Source organism: Lactuca virosa, chromosome 1 (assembly GCF_052849685.1).
Source record: "Lactuca virosa cultivar CGN04683 chromosome 1, Lactuca_virosa_CGN04683_v6, whole genome shotgun sequence".
Taxonomy (NCBI): Eukaryota; Viridiplantae; Streptophyta; class Magnoliopsida; order Asterales; family Asteraceae; genus Lactuca; species Lactuca virosa.
In genome coordinates this window covers 54,907,439-54,925,020 of record NC_136426.1, presented here as the reverse complement: position 1 = coordinate 54,925,020, position 17,582 = coordinate 54,907,439, and the positions used below count along the sequence as shown (strand labels likewise).

General features: G+C 33.1%; 1 protein-coding gene across 1 annotated transcript; it reads left to right on the top strand.

Annotated features, from left to right (window-relative positions):
• The first annotated feature begins 13,116 nt into the window (after positions 1-13,116).
• LOC145131320 (auxin response factor 2B-like) lies at positions 13,117-17,333 on the top strand. The gene is made up of 12 exons (XM_079066042.1): positions 13,117-13,631; positions 13,719-13,834; positions 14,018-14,113; positions 14,187-14,243; positions 14,353-14,508; positions 14,587-14,671; positions 14,758-14,848; positions 14,936-15,296; positions 15,371-16,096; positions 16,169-16,359; positions 16,445-16,631; positions 16,888-17,333. Exons 1-11 carry the CDS (start codon positions 13,490-13,492, stop codon positions 16,617-16,619), a joined length of 2,196 nt encoding a protein of 731 aa, XP_078922168.1. The 5' UTR covers positions 13,117-13,489; the 3' UTR covers positions 16,620-16,631; positions 16,888-17,333.
• Positions 17,334-17,582: the final 249 nt, after the last annotated feature.

The following is a 17,582-nucleotide window of genomic DNA, read 5'->3' as shown; positions in this document are numbered from 1 at the left end:
CCTATTTTCTGGAGTAGGTCATACTCTCATGCATGACTTAAAGGACCATAAAAAGCACAAAAACAAGCCCTAACTTGATCTAACAAAATGAACCATCAAGTTAAGAGCTTTATACCTCAAAAAGCTTTCCAAGTTGATGATGATTCTGGATCCACAAGCTCTAGCCACACCAATGCAACTTCCAAGAGTTCCTCTTTCTTCAAAATCACCAAAAACACACTCAAAGTTCACTTCTAAGCTCCAAAAACTCAAAGGGCACTTACGGTTTCGTTCTTAGGGTTTGGAGAGATGGATACTAGTCATAAGAGAGTCTAGGAGCAACTTAAGGTGTTTAAATAGGGCCCAAACCCTAAAAATTAGGGTTTGCCCCTACTGGCCGTATGCCCTGCATACCTACACGTACGCCCCACCTACGTGGGTGCCTCTGCGATCCGATTATCGAGCCAGTACGCCAAGCGTACTCGGCTAGGGACTAAAACCACCAATCATCTGAATGCCATAACTTCTTCGTTCTAAGTCTGATTTTGTCGTTCTTTATATCCACGGAAGGGTAATGAGAAGCTCTACAATTCTATCAACTCTCCTTTGCCTTTAAACTTCCCAGGCTTAAATCTAAAATTCATAAAAGGCTCGAACTATCACTTTGTGGTTATACCCTTGGGCCCCAAAACACAAATGGAACTCTCGGATCACCTAATCTATATTATCCACATCCAAGGGGTCTAAATCTCTCATTCCCCATGGACCATAGCCTTATGATAACTGATCTTCGGGTCACGACCCCGAATTAGGAAACGATTCAAAACAGGGTGTTACATAAACTCAATGTTGTTTTTATGAGTCAAAATTTGATTGCTCACAAACGTGCTAAACATATTGATATTGACTATCACTTCATTCATGAGTTGGTTTTAACTAGCAAACTTCATACCAAATTCGTTTCTACCAAGCTCCAAGTGGTAGTATCTTCACCAAATCGCTTCCTTAGCCAATGTTTGGGTTTTTGAGAGATCATCTGGGCCTTCGACCGCCACCCATTCACTTGAAGGGGTATCAACAACTATATATAGTTTGGCATATATTGTGTATTATTGTAATTTCCCTATTTATACTCCATGTATTGTGCATAAATATATGTGGTTAATAAGAAGATAATCATTCAACCATATTATCTCTTAATTGTTTCCTAAGACATAAACTGTGATAATCATATATCCTAAAATGGATTTCTTTATGAACACGCAAGAGTATATCTCATTGTTAAAATAATCCCATTTTGATCAAGTAGTCACTTAGAGGGTTAAGCCATATTCATCCAAATTGTCTCAATCGATAAAGTTTCATTCTTAGTCTAATCGAGAACGTGTCATGTGGTCTAGAGCTACTTGACTTAGACAACTTAAGTCCACCAGGGACTCTCATGTATTCTATTTGTCTCATAGAGAGTTTTGTTTTCTTGTAAAATTAAAACCTCAATTCGAAAATGATTAAAAAACAATTATTTTTCATACATAAGATATCTTATATGATACATAGATAATATGGTAAGATTACTATATTAAATACATGGAATACAATAGCATTATAGTAATATAATATCGTATGTCAAAAAATAATATAATAACTTTATAGTAAACCAATACTATCTGATATATATATATATATATATATATATATATATATATATATATATATATATATATATATATATATATATATATATATATATATATATATATATATATATTACGATAATACCCATTACTATAGAGGTGGATAACACTAAGGGCGTGTTCGGTAAAACTAGCTGGTAGCGGGTAATAGGTAGCTGGTAGTGTTTTGTTAAACGCTACGTGGAGTAACTTTTGGATTTAGAACGTTTTATTTAAACTAAAAGCTAGAAACTTGTAGCGTCAAACAAAACTTTTTGTTTAAAACGGAAATTTTTGTCAAACGTTAGAAGCTAGAAGCTCTTAAACGTTTTCAAACGCTTCATGCCGAACATACCTTAAGATAATACTTTATGTTAGACAGCAAAAAATATAATATTACAACAATAAACAATAAGATAATGTATTGTCTCTACAGAAAAAATAAAATAAGATGACATTCTTTGTTATAAAGTAGCTTTATTGTTAACGAGTCAAATGAGATAAACACTTTCTGAATATTACGTGCTAAAATCCAAAATTACCACTACAAATCTCAAATTTGTAATGATTGCCTGTTTTCTCTCATTTTCTTTAAATAATTGTCAGTATTTTGGCATGTTATGTTAAAAAAAAGTTACGAATATAAGCTTAAATATAAGAACTTTGCCGAAGATTTTCCGGTTATTTATACAACAAACTTTTATATTTTTATCAAAGGATAAAATAAAACTTCTCTTACTAATTAAATCATCACATTTCAAACTATTGCAAAAATATACGAATATAAGCATTCAAAAAAAGATTATATATATATATATATATATATATATATATATATATATATATTGTTGCATAAGATGATAAGAAACTACTCATTCCGTCTCATATTTATCGTCAACTTTTTGACTTTTGAAGTTTTTATTTTTCAACTTTAACATTAAATATTTTTATTTGTTGTTATAAATTACTTGATGAAACTTATAACAATAAAAATACATTTACAACATAATCCATTCATATATTTTTCATCAAATATTATATAACAAAAACAAAAATATTTAAGGTTAAAATTGAAGAATCAAGACTTGAAAAATTCAAAAGTGGACAATAAATATGAGACGGAGGTAATATAACATATATGAATAAATGGTAAGAAAAATTGTTTCGTTTCATGATATAAGTAAACATATGCAAGTGTTTTGCATATATAAATTATTAATCCCAACAAAAATAAATACATTGAAAAGTTATTACTTATTTTTAAAACAAAAATAACTAAATGTCAATAAATATTGGTAAGGAAAATGGCTGATTTTATAGGCAAAGGAAATTAAGAAATAGAAGGAATAAGGGTACTCACACTAACGTGAATTGTGATTGTCATGCATGGTGACACTTTAAAGATGGTACGAAGGTGTCATATGCATGATATCGATCACACAATCTTTCTCCTTTTTTTAGTAAACTCATGTGAAGTGTAAAAATAGATGTAATAATAAACCCTATAAAATATTACTTGTTTTATTTTATTTTATTTTTTTTAATATTTTATTCTTCAATTCTATAAAACAATTTTTTGTAAAAATTATAGTGTATTTAAATTATTATTTTTTTGTTAAATTCTACAAATACGCAACATATGCTGAAAATATACCAAATATCAAATTTGATGAAACTTTTGAGTACAAAACTTCCTTTAGCTTATGCAAAATTTTATATCCTCAAAACTCTACTTTCATTTTCTTCATGCTAAGAAAATAAAAATTACAAAGATTTCAAAACTTCCAAGGTTGAAGTTTCAAGTAATCTATAAAAAATAAAAAAAGCACATAAATTATGTTTTTTTTTTCTTTATCAAAAAACTAACATGAAGAAGTGATATAACTGTAAACGAACCGAACGAACACGATCACGATCACGAGTTTGTTCATGTTCGTTCGTTTAAGTTAGCCGAACAAACGAACGAACATGAACGAATAAACGAACGAGTTTTCTTGTTCATGTTCGTTCTTTTAACAAATTACTTTGTTCATGTTCATTCGTTTATGTTCGTGAACGTGATAAACGAACATAAAAAACAAAGATAACAAACACAACTAAACATATATGAACATAAAACTAACATATAATATAGTAATGAAATATAAAACAATTACACATATATGAACATAAATAAACTTAAACGAACGTTCAGAACATAAATGAATTAACGAAACCATTGTTCATGTTCGTTTGTTTAACTAAACGAACGAGATTTTGTGTTCATGTTCGTTCATTTATCAAATAAACGAACATAAACGAACTTCCCGCTGAACGGTTCACAAACGATTTGTTGAATGTTCGTTTCGTTTACAGTCGTAGTGAAGAACAATAACAAAAGCTTACAATTTAAAAAAATAAGAAATCAGATTAACACGAATCATAAATCGAAATCAGTGAAACTGCTTGAAATCAGATAAACACGAATACAAGATCAATTTTTTTAAAGGACGCATAAGATCAGATTATCAGAATCGATTTATTAAGAAAGATTAAAATCAGAATTCAAAAAACAAAACTTGAAATCAGAAATCAGAAGACGACATGAAAAAACCAGAATCAATTTATTATAAATCAATGGGGTTAAGAGACTCAATACGATTCTTAATCTCCCCCTTAGAATGTGCTTTTCTAGTTATCGTCAGCAAGGTTTTTATTTATACCAAGATTCTTATTCTCCCCCTTTTTGACATCAACAACTAATCTTCAAGCAAAATAGAATATCAACTTGTAGTCTAGAAATATTGTAACGTCTCCTGGTAGCGTGGGTTAAATCTACCATTCACTTACATAATATTTCGAGATCTCATAAACGTGTGGTGTCACACGTTGAATCATAAATCTCTTTTATTAGAAGAAAAATGGCAATAGTGGATAGGTGTGGGTAATATATCACAGACAATGATATACCCATCGGCACAGACTTGTCAAGCTCTCATCAGTGTATGATACATTACGCGGAATCATAAAACTTTAAAGAAGAAGATAAGAGCAAGAATGGATTGATGCGTGTGATAGCCTACGATACATAGACTAACCATCGACATAGACTTTTGAACTTTTATCAGTGTGTGGTTTTACACAGTGAATCATCAAGCTCTATTAAAAAGACTTGTGGAAGAGAAGTAGGATGTCTCAGTTACGCTGAGGTGAAATCAGCGTGAATCATTGACAGTGATAACCCATCAGCAAGAAGGGATTTAATCCTTGCATCATAGAGTTAGTTGCAGTCTAGAATCAAAGATTCACCGTTAAATCATAATGGTACCGTGTCTACCTCAAACTAGAAGGTCAGGGACATGAACAACCCTTTGTCATCTAGGGACCTGACAAGTATCTCTTACGCTTATGACTATGCAATTAGGGTAAGCCATTGGGTTATGTTTAATGTTTCAGCAGAACATGAGACTTGATGCATACGATAAGCATGCTTCCAGGGACAGGGTCAGGTAAAGATGATTAACTTAAAAATAATAAACACCCTAGCCTTTTTATCAATATTTTTCATTTGGAAAAGGCTATCTCACTTCTGAGAGTTTAGACAATGCTAGACAATCAGCGTGAGAGGGTGACTCAATGTTCTCAGCAGATGGTCTCGCTGATGAGAAGCTTAGATAGATTTAGTCACATACAACAACATGCTTCTAGGGACAATTATATGTCAAAAGTTGCATACTAGGCTCAAATTGCCACCGTCAGATTCCTTTTATATGGAATGGTACAAAAGAATAATATAAGAATACAAACAAAAGAATTAGTCAAACAAGAAATAGTTTAAACAAAAAAATGTGCAGGTTTTTCAAAAAGGTGACAAAGACTTAATCCATCAAATCTTTGAATTGAATGGTCATTAATGCCCTTCCATTTTCCAAGATATCAACCACTTGAAATTTCAGCTATAAAAGAGAACAAACAAGATCAAACATATCATACACAAATAACACAAATCAAGTATGAACAAGAAAAGAAACTAATCTAAACAAAATAATCAACAGAAAGTAAATAACACAGAAGTTCTCCATTGATTTGAGATTCTGGATTATCTCGAAGGATTCTTGGATTAGACCCTTTATTTGTATTGCTTTGGGCAGAGTCTTCCTGATTTGATGAATCAGCTTCTTCATGAACAACAGGTTGATCTTCAGGGATTGGCTGAGAACTAATTAATTGATCAACATTAGGAACAATGGGATCAACGTCATTTGACACGAGATTAGGAATTGGTTCTGAAGGACTGAAAGTGATTTCATTTAGAATTGACGAGGGGTGATCAACTCGATCATGAATGAAAGAATACTCATCAAAGGTGACATGAATTGTTTCTTCAACAATTTGTCTTGAAATATTACATACTCTGAAAGCCTTGGATATGTTGGAGTATCCTAGAGATATCCCCTCGTCAGCTTTAGCCTCAAACTTTGAACACTGATCTCTTTGATTCAAGATGCAACAAACACATCCAAACACATGAAAATAAGAGATGTCTGTTTTTTTTTCAATAGCTCATAAGCAGTTTTCCCATGACGTTTGACAATAATAGACCGATTTTGAGTATAACACGTTGTATTGACAGCTTCAGCCCAAAATGACAATGAAAGACCAGCTTCAACAACCATAGTTCTACCAGCTTCAATAAGAGTTCTGTTTCTTCTTTCTGCAATGCCATTTTGTTGGGGAGTTCTAACTGCTGAAAAGTTCAGAGAGATTCCTGAGACAGAGCAAAAATCTTCCAGAGAAGAGTTTATGAACTCAGTTCCATGATCACTTTGCAATTGCTTTACTTTGTGACCATAGAGAACTTCTCATTGCTAATGAGAGCAATGATTTCATCATCGTCATGACTTTTCTTTCTTAAAAACATAACCCATGTAAACCTTGAAAACTCATCCACAATGAAAAGAGTGTATTTCTTTCCAGCACTTGACTTAATCGGCACTGGTCCAAAAAGGTCCATATGAAGAAGATGAAGAGTTTTGATGATTAAAGAACAAGACTTTAGTTTGAACGAAGAATTGGTTTTCATCCCTTTTTCACACTCTGAGCACACTTTGTATTTGACAAATTGCATCTTAGGAATTCCTCTCACAAGCTGATTCCCTCCAATCCTTGAGATGTTCTTGAAATTCAGATGTGATAGCCTTTTGTGCCAAAGCCAATTTAGATGAGGCTGAGCACGAGAGAAAAAGCAACAACGAAGAGATTTGTCAGCAGAAAACATATCTAGAACATATATGTTGTTTTGTTGATTTGCAGTAAGAACAATGATGTTCTTTTGATCAACAACTTTTCCTTCTTTCTTATTAAAGAGATCTTCATAGCCAGCGTCACACAGTTGACTGATAGATATGAGATTATACTGAAGACCTTTCATAGAGGAGACATTCTTGAAAGTAACAGAATTGCGGTTGATGGTTCCAAAACCCTTTGTAGTTCCTTTGCCATTATTGTCATATGTAACTGTCAGATCATCCTTCTTTATGAAATCTTCTAGGAGAGATTTGAATCCTGTCATATGTCTTGAGCACCCACTATCTAAATACCAAATATTCTCTTTACCCTGAAACTAAGATGTACAATAAGTCCAAAAAAATATACATAAAATATACACTGATCCATTTACAAAGAATCACTAAGAGAAAATGTTATAAGAATCATCAGGGAGACAGTTTAGCGTGCTCCCCTTTTTGATCCACTTGTCATTTCAAGTCAAGATATTATCAGCGCGAGCAGTGTTCCTTTCAAAAGAGCATTCACTGTCATTGTGAGAGGCATCACCACATCAATAACAAAATTTAATTCCAAGATTTTTTCTTTTAACATTAGATTTTGATTTCTTTTCACTTGCTGAATCTGAAGAACTTTGATCATTTAATTTAAGAGTTCCTGATTTAGCTTTGGAACAATGAGTGTTATCAATGGTATGCCCATATACTACCTTGTCATGAGACTTATGATCCTTTGAAGAGTTTTTGGGAGTAGAAGACTTTAACTGATCTTCAGGTTTAGAATTGCTAACTGAGCACTGAGGAAACATGCTAAGAATTTCGTTTACAGAATGAACTTCACCATCACATATAACAAATTTTAGCAAAGTCATAGTGGAGGAAAGAACATACTCACGATGTGAAGGTTGTAGAGAAGGATCAAGAGTAGACAATTTAGTAACACACTTAGTAATGCCATTAGAATCAGTAGAGCAATGAGTATCGATTAAGGTTTGATTTATAAAGTGAGAGCTCACAAATCTACTTTTAAAGTCTTCTATTTAAACTATCAACTTTATAAAAGGTGTCTTTAATTTCGACTTTGGTAAAAGATACAACACCTTCTATATCACCTCCAAGGATTTTCTTACACTGATCTTGAATCTGAGCATTAATGATTTTTTTGACATTAAAGTGAGAGGATGCCCATAAATTCAAGATAATTTGAATGCGATTATCATGATCAACAACCTTTTCTTTTTCAGTGTGAATAAAATTATTGGTAAGCGATATATAAGTGTTTTCCCTTTTTAAAGTAGAAAGAGATTTTTCTAGAGAAAAAAGTTTTCCTTTGAAAATCTTTAGCTCAAGACTAAGAGAAGATTTTTCTTTATTTGAGATCAATAAATTAAAACGTAAGAGATCGATCGTGTCATCTTTTTCGAGATTATGAATAGAAGAAGAATTAACATGATCTTTTACCTCATATGTTGATGCATCGTCCCTTTCTGGCTTGAGATTAACAGCGGTAGAAGAATCAGCGTCAAGAATCCCAATGCTATCATGTGAAGCGTCAGCGTGAGATTCAACAGTTTAAGCCATAAGACACTTAACTTCATCGTCTGAAGAGAATTCCTTTTCAAAAGCAGATGATAGAGTGATCATCATCTCTTGAGCGGTTGAGTAGTTTTGGACCAAACGATAAACAGAAAAAGGAAGAGAGTTTCCAATACCAATTCTAGCTTTTACATCAAGACTTAGCATCCTTTTCTCTTCCTTGTTGTAACATGAAACAAGCTTCCCTTTCAGCTTACTTCCAGATGCACCATTCTTTTATGATTGATGTAAAGCGGCTATAGGACCTCTATTGACGACGTCGAGCATATCAAAATCCATGAACTCTAGAGCATTCGTGGCCTTTGATTTCCAATCAGAGAAGTTGTATTGATAAATGGAGGGATTTTGTTACAAACAAATGACTTAGGAACTAAGGAAGACGACATGATTACTTGAGTGTATCACAGACCTGCTCTAATACCAATTGAAGGTTTGTCAATGATCGGATACACTTCAAGTATGAATGAAACAGAAAATAAATGACACAAGATTTCTCTAAATGTTCCTTTCACCAAGAAAAGAGGTTTTGTCTTCACAAAGAAGACGGTTTTGTCACAAAGACAATTGACACAAAGTCACGAACTCTAGCACTACATTAGGGTTAGCCCTAATGTAGTATATATACTAATATATATATGTATATCCCTTGATTAAAGGGATTAAATCTAACCTATACTAAGAAACGATCTTATCATAAAGATACGAGATCTGATCTATTATATATATATATATATATATAATAACTTCCTAATATACAAAAGATTACAATAGAACAATTATACTATAAGCTAACATTGTTGAACTTGTAGATGGTGTCGTTGTCGACTCGTAGACGCTGATGTTGATGGATCAACATGTTATGTGTTTGACTCATCAGATCATAATGTGTGACCTTACATCAACACCCTTTTCATATGCAATCTGCCTTAAGCAGTTCCAATCAAACTTAAATTCACCAAATCAAACATTTTTCACCAAATCAAACATTTCAGATATCTTGATTCTTTTTCAACCAAATTAATTTTTCTGAAACTCATACAAGAAAGAAGATAAAAAAAAAGGAATCAAAATATTTGACATTTGGTGTATTTATTCAAGATCCGACCAACACGAAATGATTCAATCCAAAACCCAAACGTAAACGCAAATGCAAAAGAAATAAGAAAATTGTTGATTAGAGAAGAAATCGTTTCCTCACGCTGATAGGATCGATACGAAGCCCTAACATGGAGTGTGATTAATCAATTAACGAATTTAGATGGCTCCTCCAACAATCGCCAGTGCCGTTGATCTCGCAACGCATATTTTCTGATACCTCTCCACTTGTTGAATGTAGCCGTACAGAGGACTGATACAACCAATTACCCAATCAGGTTTTTTGATAAAGCGAAGGCAATTCTAAATCAAATTACTGATTTTACACGCGTATGTATTTATAGATGTAGGAAAATGATGAATGAGGAAGAAACGATGAATTACTTCCGGCGACGACCAAATACAACAACCACATAAACTTTGGGCCCTTCTCTTCTCTGGTTGACATTTTGCTCCCTCTCTTCGATTCATACCAACGATTAGAGAGAGAGAGAGAGAGACCGGTGGAGAGGGTTGGGGTGGGGTAGATTGAGATTTTATTTTAATTATTTAAGTACTAAAATAAACAAAAGAAAAAAGAAAAAAGAAATGAAAAAGGTATAATTGACCTTTTAAGTGCATCAGGTACCAAAATCACTGAAAAACCTTGATTTTGGACCTTTTATGCAAGTGGAAAAGTTTTTGGACCCCATCCAAAGTTTTTTGAATACCACAAGGACCGATCTTGCAGTTTTGTCTATTGCCATACAAAATCTATGAAACGCTTTAAACATGTTGTAAAATAAAGTTTAGAAATAGTTGTATGAAAGTTATAAAAAAAAATTGAATGAAAATGTAAAAAAAAAATTAAAAACTTGTAAGAAAAAATTAAAAACTTGTAAGAAAAAATTAAAATATTTAGAAAACATTTGGTTTAAAAGCACTTGTATGAAAATTATATGAAAGTATAAAACAAAGTTAAAAAAAATATAAGCAAAGTTTAAAACATTGTATTAGAAAAAACTATAGGAAAAAAATATCATAAAAATGTTGTAAAAATTATAAAAAGTCTTAAGAAATTTGTAAAAAAAATTGTTTACATTTAGAAAACTTTCTTTTTTTGTACACATTTAACCATTTAACTTATTAAATGGTCAAATGTATACAAAAAAAATTGTCTAAACATAAACAAGACGAAAAAGTAATTACCTTCACAAGTTATTTTCCCTTATTAAAAGATGGGAAGTGACTTCAACCAATTTTTCATTTAGCCCTAGAAATGAATATAGGGTGGATGGTGGTTAGAAATGAATATAAGCTCCATACTAGGGCAAATTTGTCTAGTAGAGGTCATGATTTATCTTCTATTATGTGTCCAGTCTGCGATCAGGAGTAGGACTTGGTAAACCATCTTTTTTTTGGGTGCCCCATGGTCGGTGATTTATTGCTTCTTTTGGGTAGATGGTGGAATATTGTGATGCCTACTTTGACCTCTATACGAGATTGGTTTATTTGGTTTTGCTCTCTTAGGATGTCTAAGGTTCGTAAAGAGTTCTTGGAAGCCTCCTTTCTTACTTTATGGTTAGCATATTTGGTGGTTTCGTAATGACTGTATTTTTTGTAGAGAAACTCCAAAAAAGAGTTTGATGTTTGACCACATTGTTACTAAGTCTTTTATTTATGTTAATTTTAGGTGTTGTAGTCTGAACTTGAATTGAGTTGTCTGGTTACAATATCTAACCCTCGCTATCTCTTGCATGTAATTTTTGTTGGTTTTTATCTAGTTCTTGCTAGCTTTATAATATATTTGCCGCTAAAAAAGATTGACAAAATGTCACACATGAATTGATCTCTACTCATATGCATGTTTTTTTTAATTGAGCACGTGTGGTTTACAGTAAATCAAGTTAATCTTCAAAAAGAACAAACAGCCGTGCATAAGTGATGATGCAAGAGAGTGCAATCGATCAAAGGTCGCAAAGAGAAAAGGCAAAGCAAAAAATATTATTAAAGAAATCGTTGAAATAGTTGTGTTATATAATAAAGTAGAGGATTCTAACAAAGATGAAAACAAAGTTTCTATCCAAAAACTAGAAGAAGATTCATCTTTTTTATAAAGAAGAAAGATTTTAAAATTCTAACTAGATGCACAAGCAAAATGAATGACAAATGACTATACTACTATTAAAGGTTTTGTAGTGAAATCAAAGCCAAATATAAAGATGAAGTTCGTCTTTCTTAATTTCTCAATTATTGTAATTTATGAACAAACTAGCCATGCAAAAATCATGCCCCTAAACAACCAGGTTGTTGTAGTTCGCATATATAAGAAACACAAGTGATTATATTTTCTTGCATTTCAAATAAATCCCACACTTAGAGAATGTCTCGTGATGCCATAATAAATCACATACTAGTGCTACAAGTAAATAAGTTTTTATTGACCAAGATCGGAGGGTCTACTCATCACTTACCATTCATTTTTTATGTGTAACGTCGGTTTTTCACCTACTCATCTTTCACTTACCAAAAACCAGAAAATGATCACATTTTATTACTTTTTATTTTTTATTTTTTTTAAAATATATTTATATAAATATTATACTCATTTGGTATGAAATTTAAAAACCATGAATTTTAATATATTTTTTTTTATAATTTTTTAGTGTATATATGTATATATATAATTTAATAAATATTAAAAATTCTGAAGAAAAAAACCGTTTAAGTTATTGTCTAATCAAGAGAGGATAAAGAACACGAGAAGGATACCCTCACCCCTAAACCGCATGGCTTAAACCGCATCCAAGCACCCAAAGTGTGGTGTTCCTGAGTGCGGTTCCCTAAACCATGTCTCTTTCCCTCTTCATTCCGTCCGACCTAACAAACTAGAGAGTCTTGGTAATATTTGAAATAAAATTTAACCAATATGACATTGAAAACCTCACCAATCATAAATGTGCTCCAATGTTTTTAAATCTAAAAGGGGAAGCTACAAATAACCATTTTTATATGATGTTTTGAATAAATAGTATATCTGGATTTTATAGTAACTAATTTGTCATTTATATGTGAATAATTAGTGTATAGTGTTTTTATTACAGCTAACTGGTTATTAATATATGACTTGTAATATATTTGATATTTATACATGTTGCTTGGTTATTTAAATGTAAATAAAACAATTTATTTAAATATGAATAACAAATCAGTTAATAAAAATCAGATATACGATTTATCTATATATAAATAGTATCATGATAAAATCTTATATAAATAAACTAAATAATTCGTATTTATATATAAACTATATATGAATTTCTGTTTATAAAGAATAAAAAATCATATGATGATTTTTGTATTAAAATAAAATGTATAAATAAAAACACTAATTTATTCTCGCAATATTTATTATTATTTTTACGTTGGTGTTTCAACTTTTGATCATCTGATAAACATTTAATAATGTTTTATGATATATGATCCCTTATGTGGTATATCTTCCCTTGACCAAGCATAAAGCCAAAATAAGATGTCGTTTTAGATAATAGATATGGTTCATCATCCCGGGGGAAGAAAACCCGGTCCAAGTTACCGGAAATACCCGGTCACCACTCGGGTGTTGTTAGAATTTGGACCACCGGTTGAAATTACTGCAAACACCAGTTTTGACCTCCAACCAGTCGATGAATATCTTCTTTGCTCTTGGAATTTCCATAACTAAGAGAGAGAAAACTCGTCTGATTGTTGATGTAGACGTGTTGATGAATTTGCTCATTTGATGCTAGTTTGAAGCTGATTTGGCCTGAAATTGTGTTGATCTGTTGTGATTTTTAGGGTATTGTTGAGAATTATGGGGTTTTAGATTAGAGATCTGTGTTTGGAGACGCTTATTGTGGTGAAATGACATCTTCAGAGGTTTCAAGCAAAGGTAATAACAGCATGAGAGGAGACAGAGACACGTTTTCTTTGTCTGGTTTTAGCGACAAAAATGATGCGGTAGGTGATTCAAGAGCTGTCCCGGCGGTTTCCGGTGCCGGTAAAGGTACTTGACGGAGTTCTATTATGGTAAATTTTGTTTTGCTTTAAGATGTACGAGTGATGAACTGTTTCTCTCTCTTTTTGTGTGTAGCTGATGCGGATATGGCTCTTTACAAGGAACTCTGGCGAGCATGTGCTGGTCCGCTCGTCACTGTGCCTCGCGAAAACGAGCTAGTGTTTTATTTTCCTCAAGGACACATCGAACAGGTCCGAATCTGTACCAATTTGTGTATTTAGCGCTAATTTCTGAAGCTGTTGTGTTCAATTTTACTTTTTTTTACTGCAAACTTACACGGATTTGTGCGAATTAGGTTACGAAAAGGTGACTGTGTACTTGTTTCTGGTCTGTTCGTAATCTGAAGTAATTCTGACGGATTATTTGTTTGTTAGGTTGAGGCGTCAACCAATCAAGTCGCCGAACAACAGATGCCGATGTATAATCTTCCGTCAAAGATCCTTTGTCGTGTTGTTAATGTGCAATTGAAGGTACATATTGTTGAATTTGATGATTTTGCTAGAGGTTTTGTATACCTGGCTGATATTTGTTTTGTGTTTGAAGGCTGAACAAGACACAGATGAGGTTTTCGCCCAAATAACTCTGATGCCGGAAGCTGATGTGAGTTAGTTTGATGAACGGAGTTGATATTTCATATATATTTGTAACTACTAACGAGCCTCTGATACTTGATTAGTTTGTTTTCTTACTAAATTTTCTTTAACAACAGCAAGATGAAAACGCTGTTAAGAAGGAACCACCACCACCTCCCCAATCCAGATTTCAGGTGCATTCTTTTTGCAAAACGTTGACTGCTTCTGATACAAGCACTCATGGTGGATTTTCAGTTCTGAGACGTCATGCTGATGAATGCCTTCCTCAATTGGTAACCATCACCCTTCTTCTTTGTTACTCCGTTCCTTTTTCTGTTACTTATCCCTATTTGTTCATCTGATTCTCACAGGACATGTCAAGACAACCCCCAACACAGGAGCTAGTAGCCAAAGATTTACATGGAACTGAATGGCGCTTCAGACACATATTTCGTGGTAATTAACTAATTACTAACAAGTAACAACATATTCAATCTTGAATCAGATTTTGTATGACTTGATATATGTTTTGGCATGTATAGGTCAACCCCGAAGGCATCTGCTTCAAAGTGGTTGGAGTGTCTTTGTTAGTTCTAAAAGACTTGTAGCTGGTGACGCCTTTATTTTCTTAAGGTAATAACAAATAACAAATAACAAATAACAAATCTCATTTTCTGTTTTGATTTTCCATTTTTGATTCTCTTTTTGCATCTACTATAGAGGTGAGAATGGAGAGCTTCGTGTTGGAGTGAGACGTGCAATGAGACAACAACCAAATGTTCCATCATCTGTCATATCCAGTCACAGTATGCATCTTGGAGTCCTTGCGACAGCCTGGCACGCCATACAAACAGGAACAATCTTTACAGTCTATTACAAGCCTAGAACTAGCCCCACAGAGTTCATTGTTCCATATGATCAGTACATGGAATCCATCAAGAACAATTACTCCATTGGAATGAGATTCAAAATGAGGTTTGAAGGTGAAGAAGCTCCAGAACAAAGATTTACTGGAACCATAGTTGGGATTGAAGAGTCTGATCCAAAAAGATGGCCCGAATCTAAATGGAGATCCTTGAAGGTATTAATTGTACCATTTTTTCTTCATGTTCTGGACTTCTGGTATGTTGAATTTACGTTTTTACCCTTGTGTAGGTACGATGGGATGAAACATCTACTGTACCTCGTCCAGATAGAGTCTCACCATGGAAAATAGAACCCGCTTTGACTCCTCCTGCTATAACTCCACTTCCAATCAATAAACAAAAGAGACAACGATCAAGTATCTTGTCTACATCTCCTGATTCCTCTGTTCTTACAAGAGAAGGTTCATCAAAGATAGCTACAGCAGACCCTTCAAGGGTAGAATTGTCAACTGTGAGACCACCTTTTACAGAGATCAACGACTCAGATTCATGCGACGCCCTTTCTGTGTCCCGGTGTTTGCCTTTCGGAAGGCCTACCGAATCATCTTTCACGGACTTATTATCGGGTTTTGGGTCCCACAACAATTCAACCGAGTTTTCAAATCCATGGTCCAAAATGCCCTCCAATCTGCCACTCAACTTATTGGGGTCATCCATGAAAGGTGTTGATATTCCATTCCAGACTTACCCTATTCATCGGAATCCAAAGTGGATGATGCCACCACCGCTTCCATCGTATCTACACATCCCTTCTCATTCCACCGACGTAATTCCGAAAACGCCCCTTGTTCAAAATGAGGTCAAGAAGCCACAAGATGGGAGTTGTAAAATATTCGGTGTACCCCTTGCTGGAAACACGGTTGCATCACCTGGTAAAGATCGAGAAAAACAATATCAAAATCCCCAGCCACAAGTCAAAGTTCAAGGAGGAGTTTCAACAAGGAGTTGTACAAAGGTATTATTGATTGGTTGTAATGAAATAATTTTTTATTGGTCTTTTTTGACTTATAAATTGTATTGATTTTAGGTTCATAAACAAGGGATTGCCCTTGGGAGGTCTTTGGATCTTACTAAATTCAACAACTATGACGAATTAATTGCTGAGCTGGACGAGTTATTTGAATTTAATGGAGAATTAAAAACACGTAACAAGAGTTGGTTGGTTGTGTACACGGATGATGAGGGTGACATGATGCTTGTTGGAGATGATCCATGGCAGTAAGAACTTATCTTTTTTTTTTTTTAATATTATATTATATCAAATTTGAAGAGTTTGAGAGATTTAATTTTCATTTTTGATCAGGGAATTTTGTGGCATGGTACGTAAAATCTTTATTTATACTCGAGAGGAGGTTCAACGAATGAATCTTGGGGCTTTAAATTCACGGGGTGATGACACGTCATCAGTTGCAGAAGGCATGGATGCCCAGGACACAAGGATTAATCTTCTTTCTTCTTCAAGTCCTGAGGATGCTTAGGGTTTTTATTAGGTAATTAACTAACTCTGCTTTTACAATTTTTATAGGGTTGTTAATGTCATAAATGGGTAACAAACTATTTAGATGTTAAAATTAAAAAAAAAAAAACAATTGGTTTAAGAAAGTACTATCAGAAGGTAAGCAACTCGAATGTTTGTTCACATAATACCTTCAAATAGTCTGTTACCCAATTATGATATTAAACCCATTTTTATATATCTATAGTTACGAACAAATATATGTGATATTTACGGGTATATGTTTGTAGGTGGATAGGGAGTATGATATATTTTATATATACATACATATAGCATATGGCAGTTGAGAACAGTTGAAATAAGTAAGTTGTTAAGATGCATCCGACTTCCCTGAGTATGGTGTTTTTGGTTTTGGAATTGGAATTGGAGCTGTTATATATTGATGCGTGGATGGCTCCTATAACATTATTGTTATATAAAATATATATATATTATATATATAGTATGGGTGTATATATAGATGATATTCGGTTGGGGGCAACACATGCAAGCATGGCATGCATGGTGTACATAGGTGTTTTGGGTAGCTAGCTATAGGCTATAGTTTGTCTGATTTTTGAATGTAAGGGAAAGTTGATGAAGTAGGAATTAATAGAGACTTTAGTTGGGTATTGTAGCCTAAACTACGCTTCTTATCTTTATATGTTACTCTTTTAAGTATAAGTATTTGCTTGAAGTTGAACCACTCTTTATAAAACACATGTTTTTAATATGATATTTCTAGATCATAGTTTAATAGGCATATGTAGTTATGTGGAACCAACAACTTTCTCATGTGCCGCAATGGGGGACATTTATTAGTAATATACAACGAAATAGCTTGCATGGTGTATTGTTTTTAAGTGAATAAAAAAGTCATAAAAGTAAATGAAACAATTAATTATATTCACAAATTTGTTCGATTAAACTTCAGATAATTAATACA

Bases quoted from the DNA above. Each gene is read 5' to 3' on its own strand.
- LOC145131320 (XM_079066042.1), top strand. From the start codon at position 13,490: ATGACATCTTCAGAGGTTTCAAGCAAAGGTAATAACAGCATGAGAGGA. The intron at 14,509-14,586 runs GTAACCATCACC...TGATTCTCACAG, and splicing joins ATGAATGCCTTCCTCAATTG to GACATGTCAAGACAACCCCC. The intron at 15,297-15,370 runs GTATTAATTGTA...ACCCTTGTGTAG, and splicing joins CTAAATGGAGATCCTTGAAG to GTACGATGGGATGAAACATC.